This window comes from Leuresthes tenuis, unplaced genomic scaffold, assembly GCF_036924035.1.
Source record: "Leuresthes tenuis unplaced genomic scaffold, fLeuTen1.0.hap1 SCAF_8, whole genome shotgun sequence".
In the NCBI taxonomy this organism is placed as follows: domain Eukaryota; kingdom Metazoa; phylum Chordata; class Actinopteri; order Atheriniformes; family Atherinopsidae; genus Leuresthes; species Leuresthes tenuis.
The window spans coordinates 3,531,637-3,549,919 of NW_027325362.1; the positions used below are offsets into that span (position 1 = coordinate 3,531,637).

At 41.2% G+C, this 18,283-nt stretch overlaps 1 protein-coding gene across 2 annotated transcripts in view; it reads right to left on the reverse strand.

The window, feature by feature from the left end:
- Positions 1-4,946: 4,946 nt before the first annotated feature.
- Positions 4,947-18,283, reverse strand: part of gfra1a (gdnf family receptor alpha 1a) — a 116,134-nt gene continuing 102,797 nt past the window's right edge. For both annotated transcript variants that reach the window (XM_072390535.1, XM_072390534.1), the window contains 2 exons: positions 10,421-10,468; positions 4,947-8,173 (listed from right to left, as the gene is read on the reverse strand). In XM_072390535.1, coding sequence (XP_072246636.1) covers positions 8,009-8,173; positions 10,421-10,468 — 213 coding nt within the window. In that variant the 3' untranslated portion in view covers positions 4,947-8,008. The remainder of the gene's footprint in view (positions 8,174-10,420; positions 10,469-18,283) is intronic.

Sequence of the window (18,283 nt, forward strand, 5' to 3'; positions counted from 1 at the left end):
AGGAGAAAGGATTTTAATGACCCTTAATGGGCTCCATTTCTGCGTTCGAATGCTGCCCGCTATGAAAAATCCAATTCCCACATTTGCCGAACATATTATTTAATAGATGTCCTTACAGCTCTGTTTTAAAGCCCTGGGGGTTTCATTTCAGGTATTTGTGCGACACCATCAGCTTTATTTCACTCTGCAGCAGAAAAATGCGTCCCCTGAGCAAATCTGTTCCAGCTCCTGACCTGAAAAATAGATATCAGCTGGGCACGGGATGTGCACACATGTGACTGTTTGGTGTTTAAAGATCACTGAAGTATTCATTATTTTAACCATTTGTTGGCTTATGGTGAGCATGCCAACATATTGCCACGTTTGCAGTATCCATCGATGTGTCACAAAACCAATTTTTTTCAAATGGGATACTTATATGGAGATTTATCTGGGAAGGAAAGCAACCAAGAGTACGTGACGCTGTGTCACATCTGCCTGAGAATAAAGGGGGCGTGGCAACATCTAATAAACTGGTGCAATGATGATACTGAAGCTTTTGCACACAAATATCCAATTAAAACGAGTATTAGGGGAAAAAGAGCCCCCATATGTGTGATAAAAAGATATGGCTCTAAACCCAACAACATTATTTGATACTCTGTGATAAAACAACTACAACTGGAAAAGGAGCTTGAGCAACTTAAATGGACAATAAACAATTTAAACCAGCAAAATATGACGAAAGATTCAAATAATGGGGAGGAAAGGCTATTACAGGCATGTGAAAGGCAATTAAAATTAAATGAAATGTTTTCAAGAATTAAAAACATCTTACGAATCAAGACTGACTTAGGTAGTTACAAATGGGAGATTATTATGCATCTAAAGACTAAATCCAGCCAATCATGACGGTATTTACATCAGCTTAGAAATTATGTCCCCACAGCTGTGTCCATTCTGTACATTTATTCTATGAATATCTATTTTATAATGGCTTCTGAAGAGGAATATACCTCATGAGTTAAGGCTAAATGGGAACCAGAGCTGGAAAACAAATCCCAACAGGCAGGTGCTATAATACGAGGACAACGCATCATCGAAGAAATGGAGAAAATTAGCTTAGAACAGCCAAATTTCATATTTAATTTCCCAAGATTAAAAGTAAACAACTGAAGGTTCAACAACCATGCTGGAGAGCCTGTAATCACATGGATTCAAACCACACACATTCAGCTATTTGGGAGATTCTGAGGTATCTGATCCCATTTTATACCCATTTGGAAGGAGCAAAGATAACCATTAATAAGAACTGGCTTAAGACTAACATATGACACCGACAACATTTATCAAACGCCTATTGTGTTGGTCACAGTCAATAAACCAGCAATTTGAAGGCATCTCCGTGGGTTCTCCTACCATAATATTCACTAAATTACTGAAAACAATAACTCTGAAAACCTTTAGATAAAGTATGCCGAGGATAGTTAATGCAGTGTTGAAATAAACTGGTACAAGATGCATTTGTCAGTGGAGAAAGACGCACATACAGATATAGAAACATGCACTTTTCATGACTCGTACGAACACAGCAGCCTCCCAGGAGGCAGTAGTCACAAATATGTTGTGGCAGCTACGTCCAACTTCCCAACTAACTGTGCGGCTGATAAATGTGGTTACACTCCATTCACATTAAATGCTGCTCTGCATTAGCTCTCATGGACTTGCAGCTCGGCTAATGGATGAGTCAGATGATGAAGAATGAAGACAAGAAATAAACTCAAATGTCAGAGTAATTTTCTGACATTTGATAATAATGCTCACATCGGACAAGTTTCTGCTTCATTCTTAGCACTGAAAATGTGCCTGCAGACGATGCGACTATCAACACTACTTTATCAGACATACTGAGGCATAGATGGGGGTTTGATGCCCAACATTGGCCTGCTTAAAAAGAATAAATTACATTTCAACACTCGTACAGCTTTTCCAATGAATAGCAACCTCAGCACTGCCACGGCGTACAAAGGGATTTTAAACTATTAAGTATCTCACACAGTTCATTTCAAACAAAGGGCAACATGTGAGGTTGGACGGGAGGAAAGACAAACACGAGCAAAGATTTAGGTAAAAAAGCAGCAGCCACAAAGCAAGTGGTTCTCTTACTGTGTTTTTGCACCTGTAACAGCGTTTTTGTGATAAGTTCAGGCCATTTATTTAGAGCACTGTAATATCTTTGGGACACTAAATTTAAACGTAGTAGTTTCCATTTTATTACCAATACCAAGTGATGACGACCAGGAAGGAAGGGGAAATACTGGCCAACAAAATACCAAATATATACCCGAAATCATCTTCTGGTAAATGCAACTTAATCGGCAAATACAATGACTTTAACGATCCATTTGAGATCAGACTGTAGTCAGCATCAATGCAAACCAGCAGTGTTTAAAACATACACCCTGATTTTTACAATCTAAAAGAGCAACCTGCAAATAAGCCGTTAATATGTGTGTAAATTCTGCCTACTCTGTGTACTGTAACTTCTAAACACCTCATTAAACATTAAACAATGGAGGATTCATTGTAGAAGCTTCTCCTCCACCAACTTGGTTACCATGGTCACAAATTCCAAACCGGAAAGAGCGATTTCCGGCCAAAAAACAATTAAAACAAAGTCCAACCACCCAGAATACGTTAATAAATATTTACAGGGGTCAACCATTGAAGCAGAACAGGACTTCCAGATGCATGACTACCCTCCAAAGTAGTCCTGACAGAGTTAGACAAAACGTCAATCAATGACCGTTTGTCGCGTTAACGCGGAATGATATCCGTTCATATACATGCAATTTTTTATACAAACGCACACAAAACGGACTAACTGTGTAGATTTAAACTATCTTTAAACTCTGAAATACTTACTAGGATTAATCAATATGGATTAGTTTATCTCAGACAGGTGTGTTCATAAGATCTTACCTGTAACTGAAGCAGGCTGTTGAAAAGCACCGCAGAACATCTTTGTAAAAGTCCGAAGTCTGCAGGTACCGTCCGTGGATGAGACAAACCAACGGGGCCTCGCTCACGTTCATTAATTCCGTTTTTTCCGGAGCTCTTGTAGCTTCTGACCAACACAAACGTCCGCGTTACGACCGTTAGCTTTGCGCGTCAGTTGGCAGCTGCACGTGCGGTCAGATTCAAATCCTCAAGGCGAATCCAACCGTAAATTTTCCAGTGAACTTATCTGCTTTAAATAACGTTATCAGCAGCATTAGATCCGGAACTCTGGACTGTAGGACTTTTTAAATATGTTTCTAACTTCGGTATCTTCTCTTTGCTAACGGTCGGTGCACCTGCTAGCTTAGTTTAAACAGAAGGCGCCAGTTGAGACCTTCTTCATCGTCTTCTTGAGGTTGTACATCAGGAGCATCCATTAGGTCACCTTACTGCCATCTACTGGCTGTACTGACATCCACAGATCCAATTCTGTCCAGGAGACCATGGGTTTGGTCGAATTATCCAAAAAAATGAGACCTTCCATCGTCTTTTCCTTCACCTTGATGGAAAACCTCACAGGGTTAAGGAAAGATGGAAGGAAAAATTCTTTAAGACTCAGGAAAATAAGACCATGCTGAGATTGAGCGGGATTGGGAGAGAGTCCTTAGCACTAACACTACAAGTTTAATAAATATTCTACAAAAACGGCTTTATACTGGATACTTCATCTGTCACATATGAAGGTATTCCAATTGTTAGAATTGGATGAAAATAATCCAACAATGCTATGAAAGTTGTGGCGATGGAATCATCTCCTTTCTTTAATAAAGGACGACCTTGTGTATCCTATGCTAAAGGAGATAATTAAGGAAGCGTTAGTATTTAGAGAATTCAAAGAGCTCTTCTCATGGCTGCTGTTCAGATAGTTACTGATTATTTCACTCATTAGGAACCTTTTCAAGCAAAAATGACTTCGACCCCTTGGCCCAATGCAATCTCCTCACGTTGTTACTCGGAGGCTATCTGTATGTCTCCTATTGGCACACTAAGTTATCATATAAAATATAATGGTAGTAATGATTATTTGGATGGAATTATTTCCTTTCTATTATAAAGGATGGTCCAATGTTTCAGCCGCTAAAGGAGATAACGAAGGAAATATTGGAGCTTCTCTCTCAAGTCTTTAGATAATCGAACAGCTCTTATCATGGTTGCTACTCAGATATCACCTGGTCATTTCTCTCAATTAGGAAAAGACGATTCAACCTAAAAGTGTCCTAAAAGCCGCTCTGTAATTTGAGACCAATCAAACGTTGGTGTTTTGATTACCAGATTTAACCGTAGTATCTTTTCATGATTAGCTCCACAGTTGGCTACCTGAACTAAACACAAGTATAGCAACATTATCTCTTTCTGCCCTCAGGGTTTTAACGTTTTCTTTCTTCATACAACCTGCTCTTCTTAGAAATGCAGATGCAGGATCAAATGACTTGTAAAACGGCCATTTTTTGTGACCATGAATGGTTAAAAAAAGTTAGATCAGAATCACAGTTCCTGTCATCTCTGATACAAGTTTTGCATTTTTATCGAGCAGCTGCCACAAAGAAAGCCTGTCGGTGTTGAATTTGCATCATAGTTACGCCCTCGGATGTACACCAGTCAGAAGAAGACACGGTCAACATTTGCCCCCTGTGGTTCGGGATATTTGGGCGACTATCAGAACAATCAGTCAGCCTGATACGGCCGCCCTCCTCCCTGATACCATCTGGCCAGGGCTGAAAAAATGTGTGAAACCTCAAATAACCCTGACTTTGTCATTATTCTTCCTCTGGTCGGGTCAGCAGCATTAAGCTGCGAGGTCTTATCGGCCTCTCAGGATCACTTCAGATGACCTCAGACTTTCTTTCATCTGCCCGCCACCTTCTTTTCATCTTTCTCCAGAGAAATAAGATCACATACAAACAGACTGAGTGAAGTAACGGTTTTTAATTATAACTTTTGTACAATAGATTTTACATTTTCACAAGCTAGGAAGTTAATGATGCCAGATAGTTGAGGGAGTCTGCTTCTCCAAATAAGCCATTTTTGGTCATTTCAACCAACAGATGGGATGGCGATGGACAGCAAACATGTTTACAATCTTTACTTTAAATCACTTCCAAAACTGACCCACAGTTTTGAGACCTCCTGAGCTTCAGGGATCCATTTGCTTTATCTAATTTTACTCACATATCACAGGATATGTGAAGACACTGGGATTCAAATCTAAAATGATCCAAACTACTGTAAGAGACGTTTCTGAGCATCAGTCCTGTTCAGGTCTTTGTAGTGAAGCAACTCGTAACATCCAAACTGAGCACCTCAGGTCAAATATACCATTAAAAACTGGCATGTTATGGAATATATTTCCCTTTAAATGTTGATTTATTCCCTTCGTTTAAGTGTTTTACTTCTTGCTCAACTTCTAGTTATTGGCATCATAATTATTTTAGATGTGAAACTAAAACAATTATGATAACTGCACCAAGCAGTCATAAAAAATGGGAGGTCCATCTCATTCAGTTAACTCACCAAAACAGAAACAAATGAGTCAGAGATAGAAAAATAAGTGTAAATCTTAGCCAAAAAAAACTCAACAGCATATTTAAGCAACGTTAAATGGGGCTATGGTACAAAACAATATGCTTTAACTACAATAGGAGAGCTACACCGATATCCTCTTTCTCAGATGCAATAATATCCCATAATCATGTACATACAGGGAGAAATATACATTTCAGTTGTTATAAAAAACAATATTCTGGCTTTTTCAACGTACTCTATGTTGTATCTGAATGTCAAAATAGCTCACAATGCTCTGAAATAAAATATCATCGGACATTTATTTGTCCGATTCATAGTTTCAGCCAAGTACATACAGTGCATATACCATGTTTATGCTTGGTAAATAACATTTAAGTTCTACTTTGCATTAACTGTGTTTTCAGAAGCTACATGAACCAAAGCAGTGAGTCTTAAATGTTCCCGTCAGTGTCCAAACGCCTGAAGTGATCAGCTGAACGTGCCCCACAGCGACATATTCAAACGTCCTGCTCGCAAGCTGGAGGGAAGTTTGTCAAAAATCAAACGCTTACATTTCTCATGTGCAGGAGAAGAATCAGAAGAGGTTTTACAAACAGTTCTAGGGTGCGGTCCATAAGTCACCTGTTTAAAAAAGGCGGAGCTAACCATTTGCTAAAATCCTGCCGCAAACAGCAGATGTTCAATCCTAGCTTAGATACTATTACTGGGCACAGCTGGACCGTCGAGCTTTGGAGACTTCCTGTCAGCGTGATGTCTGTTCGGACAGCTTTACGATGCATACTTCTTTACGAAAAGGTAAGTTTCAATATTCAATTATTCAATATTCCTTAAAAAGCCAAAAAAAAACATTCCATTGGCTAACAAACCTACTAAGTTTGAAGAAAACACGACATCTGGTGGTTATTACAGGAACTGCATGGGACGTGTCAAAATGGTGAAAATTATGGTGACATTGTTGTAAAAATAACTTATTTTATACTTATCCATGTTTGTTTCCTTAGCCTAACCTAATTATAATATCACCTAAACCCAATCAGGAAGTGCCAAAAGCATTTTAATTAATTATTAGTTGAAAAAGTGAAAAACAGTCGTCAAATCAGGGTGTCTAAAGTCAAATGTTTTTATGAATCGCATCTAACGGTATGCAGAAACAACTTTTTTGGTTTTGATAGGAGGCGCTTAAGGGAAGGATGTTAGTAGCTGAAATTAGCCAATTTCCAAAAGGTGGCGGGTCTTACCATTTAGGGTACGATGAAGAGCTCAGCTCTTTAAGGTGGGACTCCGAGGAGAGTCTCTGCTCTTTGGCATCATAAGGAGCCGGTTCCATATTTAGCTAAAGTTGAATTTTTTTACATTTTCGTCTTGTCACTGTGGCTGGCAGGGTTTAGCAAATGGTCGACTAAAGGTTATTACAACCTCCTCAGACATGCTCTTAAAGCTATTAGCTTTGGAGCGATGGAAGCATGAGTTGGACACACATTACAGCGAGAAGCCTATTTATCTACCAGCTCTTGTTTTTCTGGGCTCAAAGCAGTGAGGCACAACAAATCTACAAAGAAGATGCGTTTCGGTCACTTTCGTCAGGAAACTTGGCTTTGACGAATAAAAGCACAGCAGCACACTATCCTGCGATCACTTCATCGGCTGTTAGAGGTGTAAAGACCTGGCGCTGTGTGTGTGTGTGTCTGAGTGTGTGAAAATGTGCAGTGTGTGTTTGTGGGACTTTGCCATGTGTGCTTTTGCCAGCGGCAATGCGTTGTTCAGTATGAGCTACAGTAAAGACTGTTTGGGCGCAGACATTTGAACGTTTTCAGAGTTCATCCTGGAAAAGGTAACGTGCACGTGGACCTTTCATTTGGCTCGTAAAAATGTGAAACACCAGATTACATCATCATCAAAACATATACAAATCACAGAGGAGACTGAATAACACCTAAAGGCTGCCCAAGTGATAAGATGTAGCTGTTACTGAACTGACTGTGGCTTTTAAGCGAAAGATCCCACCAATAGCCTCAACACACACAAACAGACATGGGTGAAAACCGATCAGACAACTCTGAAAACCGATGCTAATTTACACTGCGTTCAAAGGGTTAGTAACTGGAATGTCCTCAAGGTATTTTCTCAAACCTGCCCACATGAGCAGCATACATAGAGGCTTGAAATCCCTTTGTTTAAACTAACCAAATGTGAACACACAGCCAAAACTGACCTAACATGTATAATAGATCACCATTAAAGCACAAAGCCGCAATGCAAAAAAACAACAAACCTTACAAAATAATTCCTAAAAAAAATCAAGTAGGAACCAAAAGAAAGATCCAGGAAAAAAAGTACGACAAGTATCACTGAAAAAAAAAAGGATATAATTTCTTGTTTTGCTTTTTCTTTTGTACAAATGTGTGTTTGACAGTCCAAAGTAGTGTGTTGCTTTGAAGCAGCAAGGCTACAAGAAGCCTGGAGAGGAGAGCGAGGTCAAGCTGCAGTACCACAGCCAGAGCAGCAGGGGCAGCAGACGGGTCAGGCCCACAGCCCATGTGGAAGCAGCCGAGTTACTCAGGATGGCGTTAGACGTGCTCGGATCGTCTATCTGAGGGTTCTGGGGGTCAGACTGAGAGGGATGGGAGAGAAAAGTTCAAAGTTAAAGTTCACCGTCAACACTGGGGGGGGCACAGAACTGCTGAGGATCCAAATAAATTCATTCATCAGTCATTTATCATGATCTTCATGAGTAATTTCAATAAACAGAGACTTGTTTTCTATGCACAGAAGAAGACTTGATGTAACATCTGTCTTTAGTTGTGTCCACGTTTAAATTAGAAGACCTTAATGCATTAAATGCATGAGTAAACTTTGCATTGAACTGAGCTCCTTATTATGCAAGAAAGTATCTTCTAACACCATCATTTTGTCTATGTTTCCACAAAAAGTGGATTATTCCTTGAAAAATAAGACTCCAGGAAGCCCGGCCCTTATCCAAACAGCCCAGTCTGCTCTGATAGGTCAGATCAAGCGGACTGATCAGGCTCCGCCCACTATGCTGAATTTTGAATTTTAAAAACAAACAATTAGTGGAACCCAAATTTACCACTAAACACCAAATGCAGGATGAGAAATCAGCATTTTCTATAAAACTGAACTAACATTTCATTAAGAATTACTACAACATGTCTTTTTTTGTTGCTTTAATACCAGATATTACACAAGAGCAACAATATAAACACATTTAACCATAAAATCTGATTTGAATCAGCCGTGGCAGGTCCCTCTGGATCATCTCCAAAGCAGATTCTGGGATCTTTTTAGAAAAAGCTGCCTGATAAGTGACGATCAGCATAATCAAAACGAACTAAACAGTGCCATGACTCATCAATAATGCACTTCATGCAACTTTTATGAACCATTAATGACTTGTTTGGCAACTTAAGTTTGAGCATCCATGACAGAAACATGAATAATGAAGTAAAAGAAGTCCTGATTTCTTAATCAGCGACACACACATATTTACATGCATATTTCTATAGATATATGAAGAGATATCAGTGTATATTTCTGTTGCTGAACTCTGGGATGAGTCCAAGCTTTTTTTGGACCTCCAGCTTCTACTTGACCCCCACTTTTCCTTTGAATTGACATCTCTTGATCACATCATGAGCTGAGGGAACAGCTACCTACAAACACATTGTTAGAGCCTTACAGACTTCTCCTGCTTTTCACTTTACTTTATTTCCTGAGTTGTTGGGAGCCTCTTCTGTCTGGGATCTGGTTTGATGAGTCAGAATATTTATAAAGTTTTAAACCTCAACCTCAAGAGGCTCATTAAAGTTGGTAAAAGTTATTTGACAGCTCAATCCTGCAGCTTCCACACTTTTGCACGGTGGTGCTTTCCTTCTTTTTGCTTTAAGATTGTACAAAATGATTTGGACCTTCTTTTTACTTGCTTGTGCCAACATTAACTTGACCTCAGATCAGCATTTAACGCCATGCTGACCACCTTCCTCGCCGTATTCATCATGGATGATACGGAAAGACATTAAAGGATGTTTTTTAGAACTAAAATGCCACATTGTAAAGCTAAAAGTGCATTTGTGTGTATGTGTATATCACATCTCACCGCCGCTCTCTGGCTTTCATATAAAGCTCCAAGCTAACGGCTGGGTCATCTCCCCCAGACCCGGTCCTGCCTCTATTAAATGTCAGTCCAGTGCATAACAGTGCCTTATTATTGCACAATGACATTTACAGTGAACTTTAAAAGCCGACAGATAAGCAACGATCCCATTTCGGCCTCAAAGGAACTACAAAGAACAGGAATTTACAGAGAAGGCAGGAAGGATAGCCGTGGCAATCAGTGTCAGAGGGAGGTCAGAGACTTCCAGCGGCGAGGTCGGATTAGAGCGTGCGATGATTTGATAACCAGAGCGACTGCCCTGTGGTCTTTCATGAAATTGTTTTGAGAGGGAAAATGGTAAAGCAGTTTTCTAGAATTCAAGACAAAACTTTCACGCTACTTTTGAGCTACAAAATCAACACAAAAATCAGTAGAAAGAGACTTTAAACAGGCTGTTTAAAGCCACTCAGCGAGACTTTAGACATGAGTTTGTTGGAGTTACTGCAAACTCACGCTCAGAAAACGTAGATTTAGCTGAATTCCAGACGATCTGCTTTACTTTGAGTGTCACATCGTGAAGTTAACCGATAAAAATGGTCTGTGATGGCAGTAAAATGGTCAATTACGAGTTCCTGACCCTCAACGTTTTTCTGCCTAGCATTGAATTTTAAAAACGAGTGGAACCACATGGGTTCTTAATGTCATATCTAACATATCTACGGGGATAGTAAGCGGCAGTGAACTTACCACGCAGAGGACACCATCAACACTCGAGTTTGACTTCAGTTTTTGGGCCTGAAAAGAAAAAAAATCACAATTAAAATAATCTTAAGGAAAAGAACATCTGTAAAAAACATCCAAAACATTCGTTGAGGCATGACCTCCCACAGAAGCTGGACTGGACTGATATCTGGAGAATTTGGAGGCGAACTCAGCGCCTCAAAGTCATTCCAATGTTCTTTATATCGTTCTTGCACCATAATTCTGCAGTGAGAGGCCCCTGCCATCAGGGAATACCGTTGTCTTCTTCTTCTTCTTGAATGTTTTCCCCAACAGAGCACTTTGCTCTCAGGCTGCAGGTTTCCTTGTGGTTCCCAGAGTTTCTGAAAGCAGAATGGGAGGCAGAGCCTTCAGTTATCAGGCCCCTAAAAGCAGAATGGGAGGCAGAGCCTTCAGTTATCAGGCCCCTAAAAGCAGAATGGGAGGCAGAGCCTTCAGTTATCAGGCCCCTAAAAGCAGAATGGGAGGCAGAGCCTTCAGTTATCAGGCCCCTCTCTGTGGAACCAGCTGCCAGTTTGGCTTCAGGAAGCAGACACCCTCTCTACCTTTAAGATCAAGCTTAAAACTTTCCATCCATCCATCCATCCATCATCTGCTGCTTATCCGGGGGTCGGGTCGCGGGGGCAGCAGCTTTAACAGGGAAACTCAGACCTCTCTGTCCCCAGCCACTTCCTCCAGCTCTTCCGGGGGGACCCCGAGGCGTTCCCAGGCCAGCCGAGAGACATAGTCTCTCCAACGTGTCCTGGGTCTTCCCCGGGGTCTCCTCCCAGTGGGAAGGGCCCAGAACACCCCACCAGGGACGCTTCCAGGGGGCATCCTAACCAGATGCCACCTCATCTGACTCCTCTCAATGCGGAGGAGCAGCGGTTCTACTCCGAGCCCCTCCCGGATGACTGAGCTTCTCACCCTATCTCTAAGGGAGGCCCAGACACCCTGCAGAGGAAACCCATTTTGGCCGCTTGTATTCGCGATCTCGTGCTTTCGGTCCCTACCCACAGCTCATGACCATCGGTGAGGATGGGAACGTAGACTGACCAGTAAGTAGAGAGCTTCGCCTTCTGGCTCAGCTCCTTCTTCACAACGACGGGTCGGTGCAGCAACACAGCAGACGCTGCACCGATCCGCCGTCAATCTCACGCTCCATTCGTCCCTCACTGTGAACAAGACCCCGAGATACTTGAACTCCTCCACTTGGGGAAGGATCTCATTCCCGACCCGGAGAGATCATTCCAAGGTTTTCCGGCTGAGAACCATAGTCTTGGATTTGGAGGTGCTGATTCTCATCACCATGGTTCTAAATAGAAAAGAAGACTTTCCTTTCTGATAAAGCTTATAGTTTGGGATGGGTCAGTTGACCCTGACACATCCCATAGTTCTGCTGCTATAGGCCCAGACTGCTGGGGGAGCTCCCATGATGCACCTCTCCTCCCTCTGGTTCTCTTTACTCTCCATGAACACATGACAGCCAGTCCTGGTTCTGATTCTGGTAGAGAGTTTTTTTCTTTCTCTTCATGCACACTCATTAGTCAAAGATTCCTTAGTTAGGCTACTATTCTTAAATGGGCTTTGGATTGTGATTGGCTTTAACTGGACTGCATCTTTAAAGAGTTTTCAGATGACATTTGGAGTGAATTTGGTGCTATATGAATAAAAATGATGAATGAATGAATAATTCATCAATGGACCACTTCTGGCAGGTCCTGACCACTGCAGACCAGGAATATGGGAGATGTTTTGACCCAGCTGTCTCACCATCACAGTTTCCCCATTATATCCCAACCTCTCAATGAGATGAAATCCCAACCGAAGCTTTTAACCTCACCTCTCAGTGGTGATAATGTTGTGGCAGATTGGTGAATATTCATGAAACAGATGAACAGAGGGAATCAGCCGTCATTAATCTGTTGGTGAGACTGAACATTTCCCATCAAACCGTCAGGTACAGAACAGCATCAGTGACTACATGTTGAATAACTCATGTTTACAAGCTGATCTGATTATGAAGTCAGATTAGAAATTAATGCCACTTTACCTCCGCCTGATTTGAGTCAAAACATATCATTTGGTGGCTTTTACATGCTCAAACACACCTGTTTCTCTCACAAACACACATAGAAAACATACGTTCCACATGTGTAAAAGTGGCTGAGCTGATGCATTAAAAACAAACCAGGGTTTCCATCAGCGTCCTTTGTGATTTTCCCTGTGATGGATGCAGAGAACAGCTCATAATCAGTGATTGTACAGCTGTGCGAGTTCAATCAGGTGAAACTAAAGGATTTAAGAAAAACCGGCAGATTAAATCAGCGCTGACTTCAAGTACCCAGGCCTTCTCTTGAAGATGTTCTCTGCTGGTGCAGCGAAATGTCATTCTCGCTGCCTCTACCACTGCATCTCATTTAAACAGACCTTCAGACTAAAAGGTGAAACTCTGGCAGCAAAAGAGCGAAGGCGCCGCCATCCGCCGCCATGACCGCCCAACACCTGGTGACCCGCTCCCTGAGGAATTGTCACGTTGGTAAAACTAAACATTGGGCCTAATATCGGCTGTTAAATTAGAGAAACTGCAGTTATTGTAAAACTTTGGTGAAGATTGACTTTAATTGCAGTCTGAGAGGGAATCCAAACTCTCCCTCGTGTCTCAGCTGCTGCTCGCCAACTTGCACTCGTCCCTCTGCCTCATTACGTAAAGGTCACACTGCTTCTTACATCTGTACTCCGTCTGGCAGCAAATCATGAGGTGAAGAATCGTCCAACAGAGACGTAATTCTGTCGGTTGTGGGGAACACGGACTGCGTGGGGTGTGAATTGTGTTTTTTTCTGTGCTGAAACCATTCTGACCCTTTTTTTTTTGGTGAATCTATGACAGCTTCCTCACTTCTGTTGTGTTTGGGGCAAAGTACTAAAACAGCCACGTTTGTCACCATGAAAGGAGAAGTTCAGAGCTGAATATCTGACGATAATCAGCGAGAATAATTCCCACCATAACTAAACCACCGTTTTTTCTCCGTGGAAAAGTCTTGGACACTACTTCAGTGGGAAGTTTCTTTCAGATCTGCACCTCTTTTGTATCTTGAATACCAAACTCGTCATCTAGTAAAACAAAGAAACAAACCACGATGTTTTCCTAAACCTAACCACATAGTCTGAAAGTTACCAGAAGCAGTGGGTGTAAAGGTTTCCTGACAGGAAACCAACTAGAGACCCTCTAGCATCCTAAAAGGCTCCTTGTGCCATCGTATTATTCTTGTTGATGCAAAGTATCGAGATAAGAACAAAACTAAGTTTTTTAACGACGTCCACTTCAGTTGAAAACAAAGAAAGGCAGCTACTTGATCTAATTTTCCTCTTCTGTTGGACTTACAAGCACATAGTGTTGGCTTGTTCATGTATATATATATATATATATATATATATATATATATATATATATATATATATATATATATATATATATATATATATATATATATATACCTGTGAGTTCTGTTTTATAACAAAAACTGAAAAATCCATCCATCCAAAACAAAGACAAACGAGACAAAAAGCCACAAACACTAAATCTGTTTAATTTATAATCAGCGAGAATAATTCCCACCATAACTAAACCACCGTTTTTTCTCCGTGGAAAAGTCTTGGACACTACTTCAGTGGGAAGTTTCTTTCAGATCTGCACCTCATTTGTATCTTGAATACCAAACTCGTCATTTGGTAAAACAAACCACGATGTTTTCCTAAACCTAACCACATAGTCTGAAAGTTACCAGAAGCAGTGGGTGTAAAGGTTTCCTGACAGGAAACCAACTAGAGACCCTCTGCAGTCCTAATGTATTCTGTGTGTGTGCATCATTGTATTACAAGAAAAAGATAAATTACTTCCTATCTCTATTTTATCGGTGATTTTGTCAGATTATGCTGTGGCTAATCAGGATTTATTCGAGCAGCGCGACAGTCTGGAAATACTTTAAGTGAGGTCTTAACGGGTTGATTTTCAGTCAAAATTTTGACATCATTGGTCGTCTGACAAAAGAAACAGAACAATGTGTGAATCAGAGCAGCCTTATTGGGACGGCTGTTGCAACACTTACGGTGATGCAAAAAAGACGGAAATTTGAAGCATGTTTAGAGCATTTAGGCTGTTTGGAGTCTAGTTGAGTGTGTGCCTGCAGGAGTTATGCATTATCTGAGTGTTAGTCTGGTTTTGAAAAGCTCGATTTTGTGCCATTTCAGTTAAAAGTATGGTTTTGAGCAAACTGACATATAAATTCCTTTTTTTCTAGTGTAAATGTGCTCACTCTACATATTTTTGAGTGAATAAACACTCAAAAGGGAATTTACCCGGTGGTTATTTTGGGTGGCCCAATAGGAAGGTATGTGGTGTCACTGGGGTATGGTTGTGGTTGGCGATGTCTAAGAAGGGGGTGAAACTTTGCACTTATACTTGAATTAAACAGTTACTGACATCACTTTTTATTAAATGCATAAGTTTTGCCTTTGATTTTGCCTGAGATAACTCAGTCTCACAGCAAAATGTGACGCAGTCATGAAAATATAAGCTATTAATTGATGATTTTTGGTGTTTTTTGTGCTATTGTAATAGAAAGTAACTCTATAAAGTCATCAAATAGTCACAAATCAACATTTAACAGGTGAAAAAGTCTGTATTTAGTGGTGGAAGGGGTTTAGTGGAGTGTTTTTAAGAAACGTTCCTTTTAAATGTAATTTCTGCATTCAGACACGGTTTCGCTGCTGTTTTACACATTAGACACCACTTGGCTGGGGTTAAGCACTAAAAACAAACTGGTTAAAGTCAGGAAAAGTCCGAACCTCGGGGCTAAAAATCCAACACAAACCAGACGTCCCATTAAAGAGGAAAAGAATAGATTTAGTTTCCGTTTCACATTTTGCTCAGATCTTTTTTGCTGAGATCGGTCTGACGTATGAAAGGCTGCTGGTGAAGAAGTTTGGATGCAGCCTTCTGGAGGACATGATGATAGTTAACATCACCTCAGAGTTTGCTCTTAGAGATTTAAACCACATAAAACACCTTATTGTTTCATCTCTGTTTGACTCTTCAGGTGAAGAAGAGCTGACCCCCGCTTTCTGATTGCAAACCACAATCAGCCTCATGTAGTTCTGGTGAATCAAGCATCTGATTTCTGTCTGCTTCCAACACCCTGAAAGTTTGTAGGGATGCTGTGAAGATAAGTGCAGGTTCGGGGGGTTTAATGTGTTTGTGTGCAGGCAGCAGCTGTGACAGAATAATAAATGGCTGCTGCACACAGTATTGTGAATGTATTCTGTTATTACACCTCTGCTTCGGGCGGGACGAAGCCTATAAATCATGTTGTACTTGTATGTGCATTTAAACAGAAAAACAGTCATTAGACTCTCACTGACAGACTTTAAACTCTCACAGCCTGATCCTGACCTCTCAGATCATGCTAATGGGAGATTAAAAGGCTCCTTGTGCCACCGTATTATTCTTGTTGATGCAAAGTATCGAGATAAGAACAAAACTAAGTTTTTTAACGACGTCCACTTCAGTTGAAAACAAAGAAAGGCGGCGACTTATTCTAATTTTCCTCTTCTGTTGGACTTACATGCACATAATGTTGGCTTATTCATGTATATATATATATATATATATATATATATATATATATATACCTGTGAGTTCTGTTTTATAACAAAAACTGAAAAATCCATCCATCCAAAACAAAGACAAATGAGACAAAAAGCCACAAACACTAAATCTGGATGAAATAAGGATGAAACAGAATGTAAATAAAAGTAAATTTGCCTTAAAATAGAGCTAATAGTCCTGTGAGTTTCATTCATGCAGCATCAGAAGTTATATTTCTGTTTTAACTTACATTTGCAGATGCAGAAACATCTCAAAATGGGTTTCAGTGCTCCAGAGAGCGGTGAATTCCTCTCTCTCTGCTTCTGACTCTGCACTTTTCTGCCCACTAACCAGCCGAGCTCAGGCAGGTATTCTAACGTGTTGCTGGCTTCGTGAGGCCTGAGAAACCTTAAATGCTTTAAAAATGGCTGCATTCGGACTTTAATCATCAGAAAAAACACGTGTATGTGTTCGACACGACTTCCTCTGAAACAGTTTGTTCTGAGGATCAATCAAAAGCAACAGCAACATTGATTGTGTGCTCATTTAAATTCCTGTGAGCACCACAGATGAATCTACACTAACCTCCATTTTGTTTGGACTCGTAACTGAAACCTCTCTGGGGATGAATGCAAAGACGAAGCAGGGGTGGGTGTCTCTGGTTTTACATGAACAATGCAAACGTCTTTGCATCCGCTGTAAATCCTATGAAATGAGAACATAATGCTGGTTGAAATTCACAAAGATCCAAAGTCAGCAGATTAACATGCATCTTCCTGCTCCGTGTCCATGTGCTCTGGCTTTGCCTGATACCTGGCTGTTCTCAAAAGCCACATTAGCATGTGCTGCACATATTTGCTTTGGAATCGGCTGTATTCATAAGAGCCCCGAGGTCTGAAAACTGCGTCTACATCTCAACACAATTCATCTGTGCAACCCCTCGAAATGATGAAAGAACGCTCGGCAGCTCCTGTGTCTTCTTATTCTTCAAGAAACTGAAGAGGAAGAGGCTTCTTTACATTTCCACATCACAGAGAGAAAGCTCTGGAGTGAAAGCTGGAGCTCCTGATTAAAAAAACTTTGTTGTTTGAACGTTTCACAAAGAGTCAAAGTCGATTTGTGAGCATCAAGGAGAAAAAGACTCCTTCCACGTGTTTTCTCTGCCCTTCGATCCCTCCTTAAAGCAGGAGTAAAAACACCTTAATAAGTCTGACGGACTCTTGCTGGCTGGAAGCAGAAAGGTCCAGAGCGCAGTTATTATTGTGCGTTTGTGTGTGAAAGAGATCAACGAGGAGACTGGCGAGGGTTTCCTGACATCCCATCCCCTGAGTGTGTCATTATAACGGCGCAGAGTGCTTTGCTGGTTGCATAAAACACACAAATGTGGACTCAAACACACACTCCAGAGGAGTTGTTTAACAGCAACTTTCTCTTGAGTCTCTAACTTGTGGTTGACGTGCTATCAGAGCAGCGCCAGCAGCGCACATGCATCACAACACCCCCAAAGCTCATTACAGCGCAGGCCGTGTGTGTGTGTGTGTGTGTGTGTGTGTGTGTGTGTGTGTGTGTGTGTGTGTGTGTGTGTGTGTGTGTGTGTGCGTGCGTGCGTGCGTGCGTGCGTGCGTGCGTGCGTGCGTGTGTGTGTGTGATTGAATCCATCGACGGCCGCACAAACAGCCAAGTGCAGCTTATCAGAGCTGAATACGACCTCCTTATTATAAAATATTATCATTAAATTAACAAGAAACAACAAACTGAACAAACGCAGAAGTGTGAAAAACTAAGTGAACCCCTGATCCTGCAGCTTCAGCAGCAGTGAGCTGCAGTGATGGTTTCCTGTGGGACGTTATCAGTCTCTCTCATGGTTCTGGAGGAATCTCGGCCCTCTTCTCTCCAGCGCTGCTTCAGCTCATTGAGGTTTGCAGCATTGGTTTCTGCACAGCTCTCTTAAGGTCCCACCACAGCATCTCAGTCAGGCTGAGGTCTGGACTCTGACTGGACCATTCCAACACCTTGATTCTTTTCTTTTCCACACATTCTGCTGTAGATCTGCTGCTGTGTTTGGGATCTTTGTCCTGTTGATGAGCCAGTTTCAGCCCAGCTTTAGCTGTGGGACAGATGGCCTCACATCTGACTCTAGAATACTTTGGTATCCAGAGGAGTTCATGGTGGACTCAATGACTGCAAGGTGCCCAGGTCCTGTG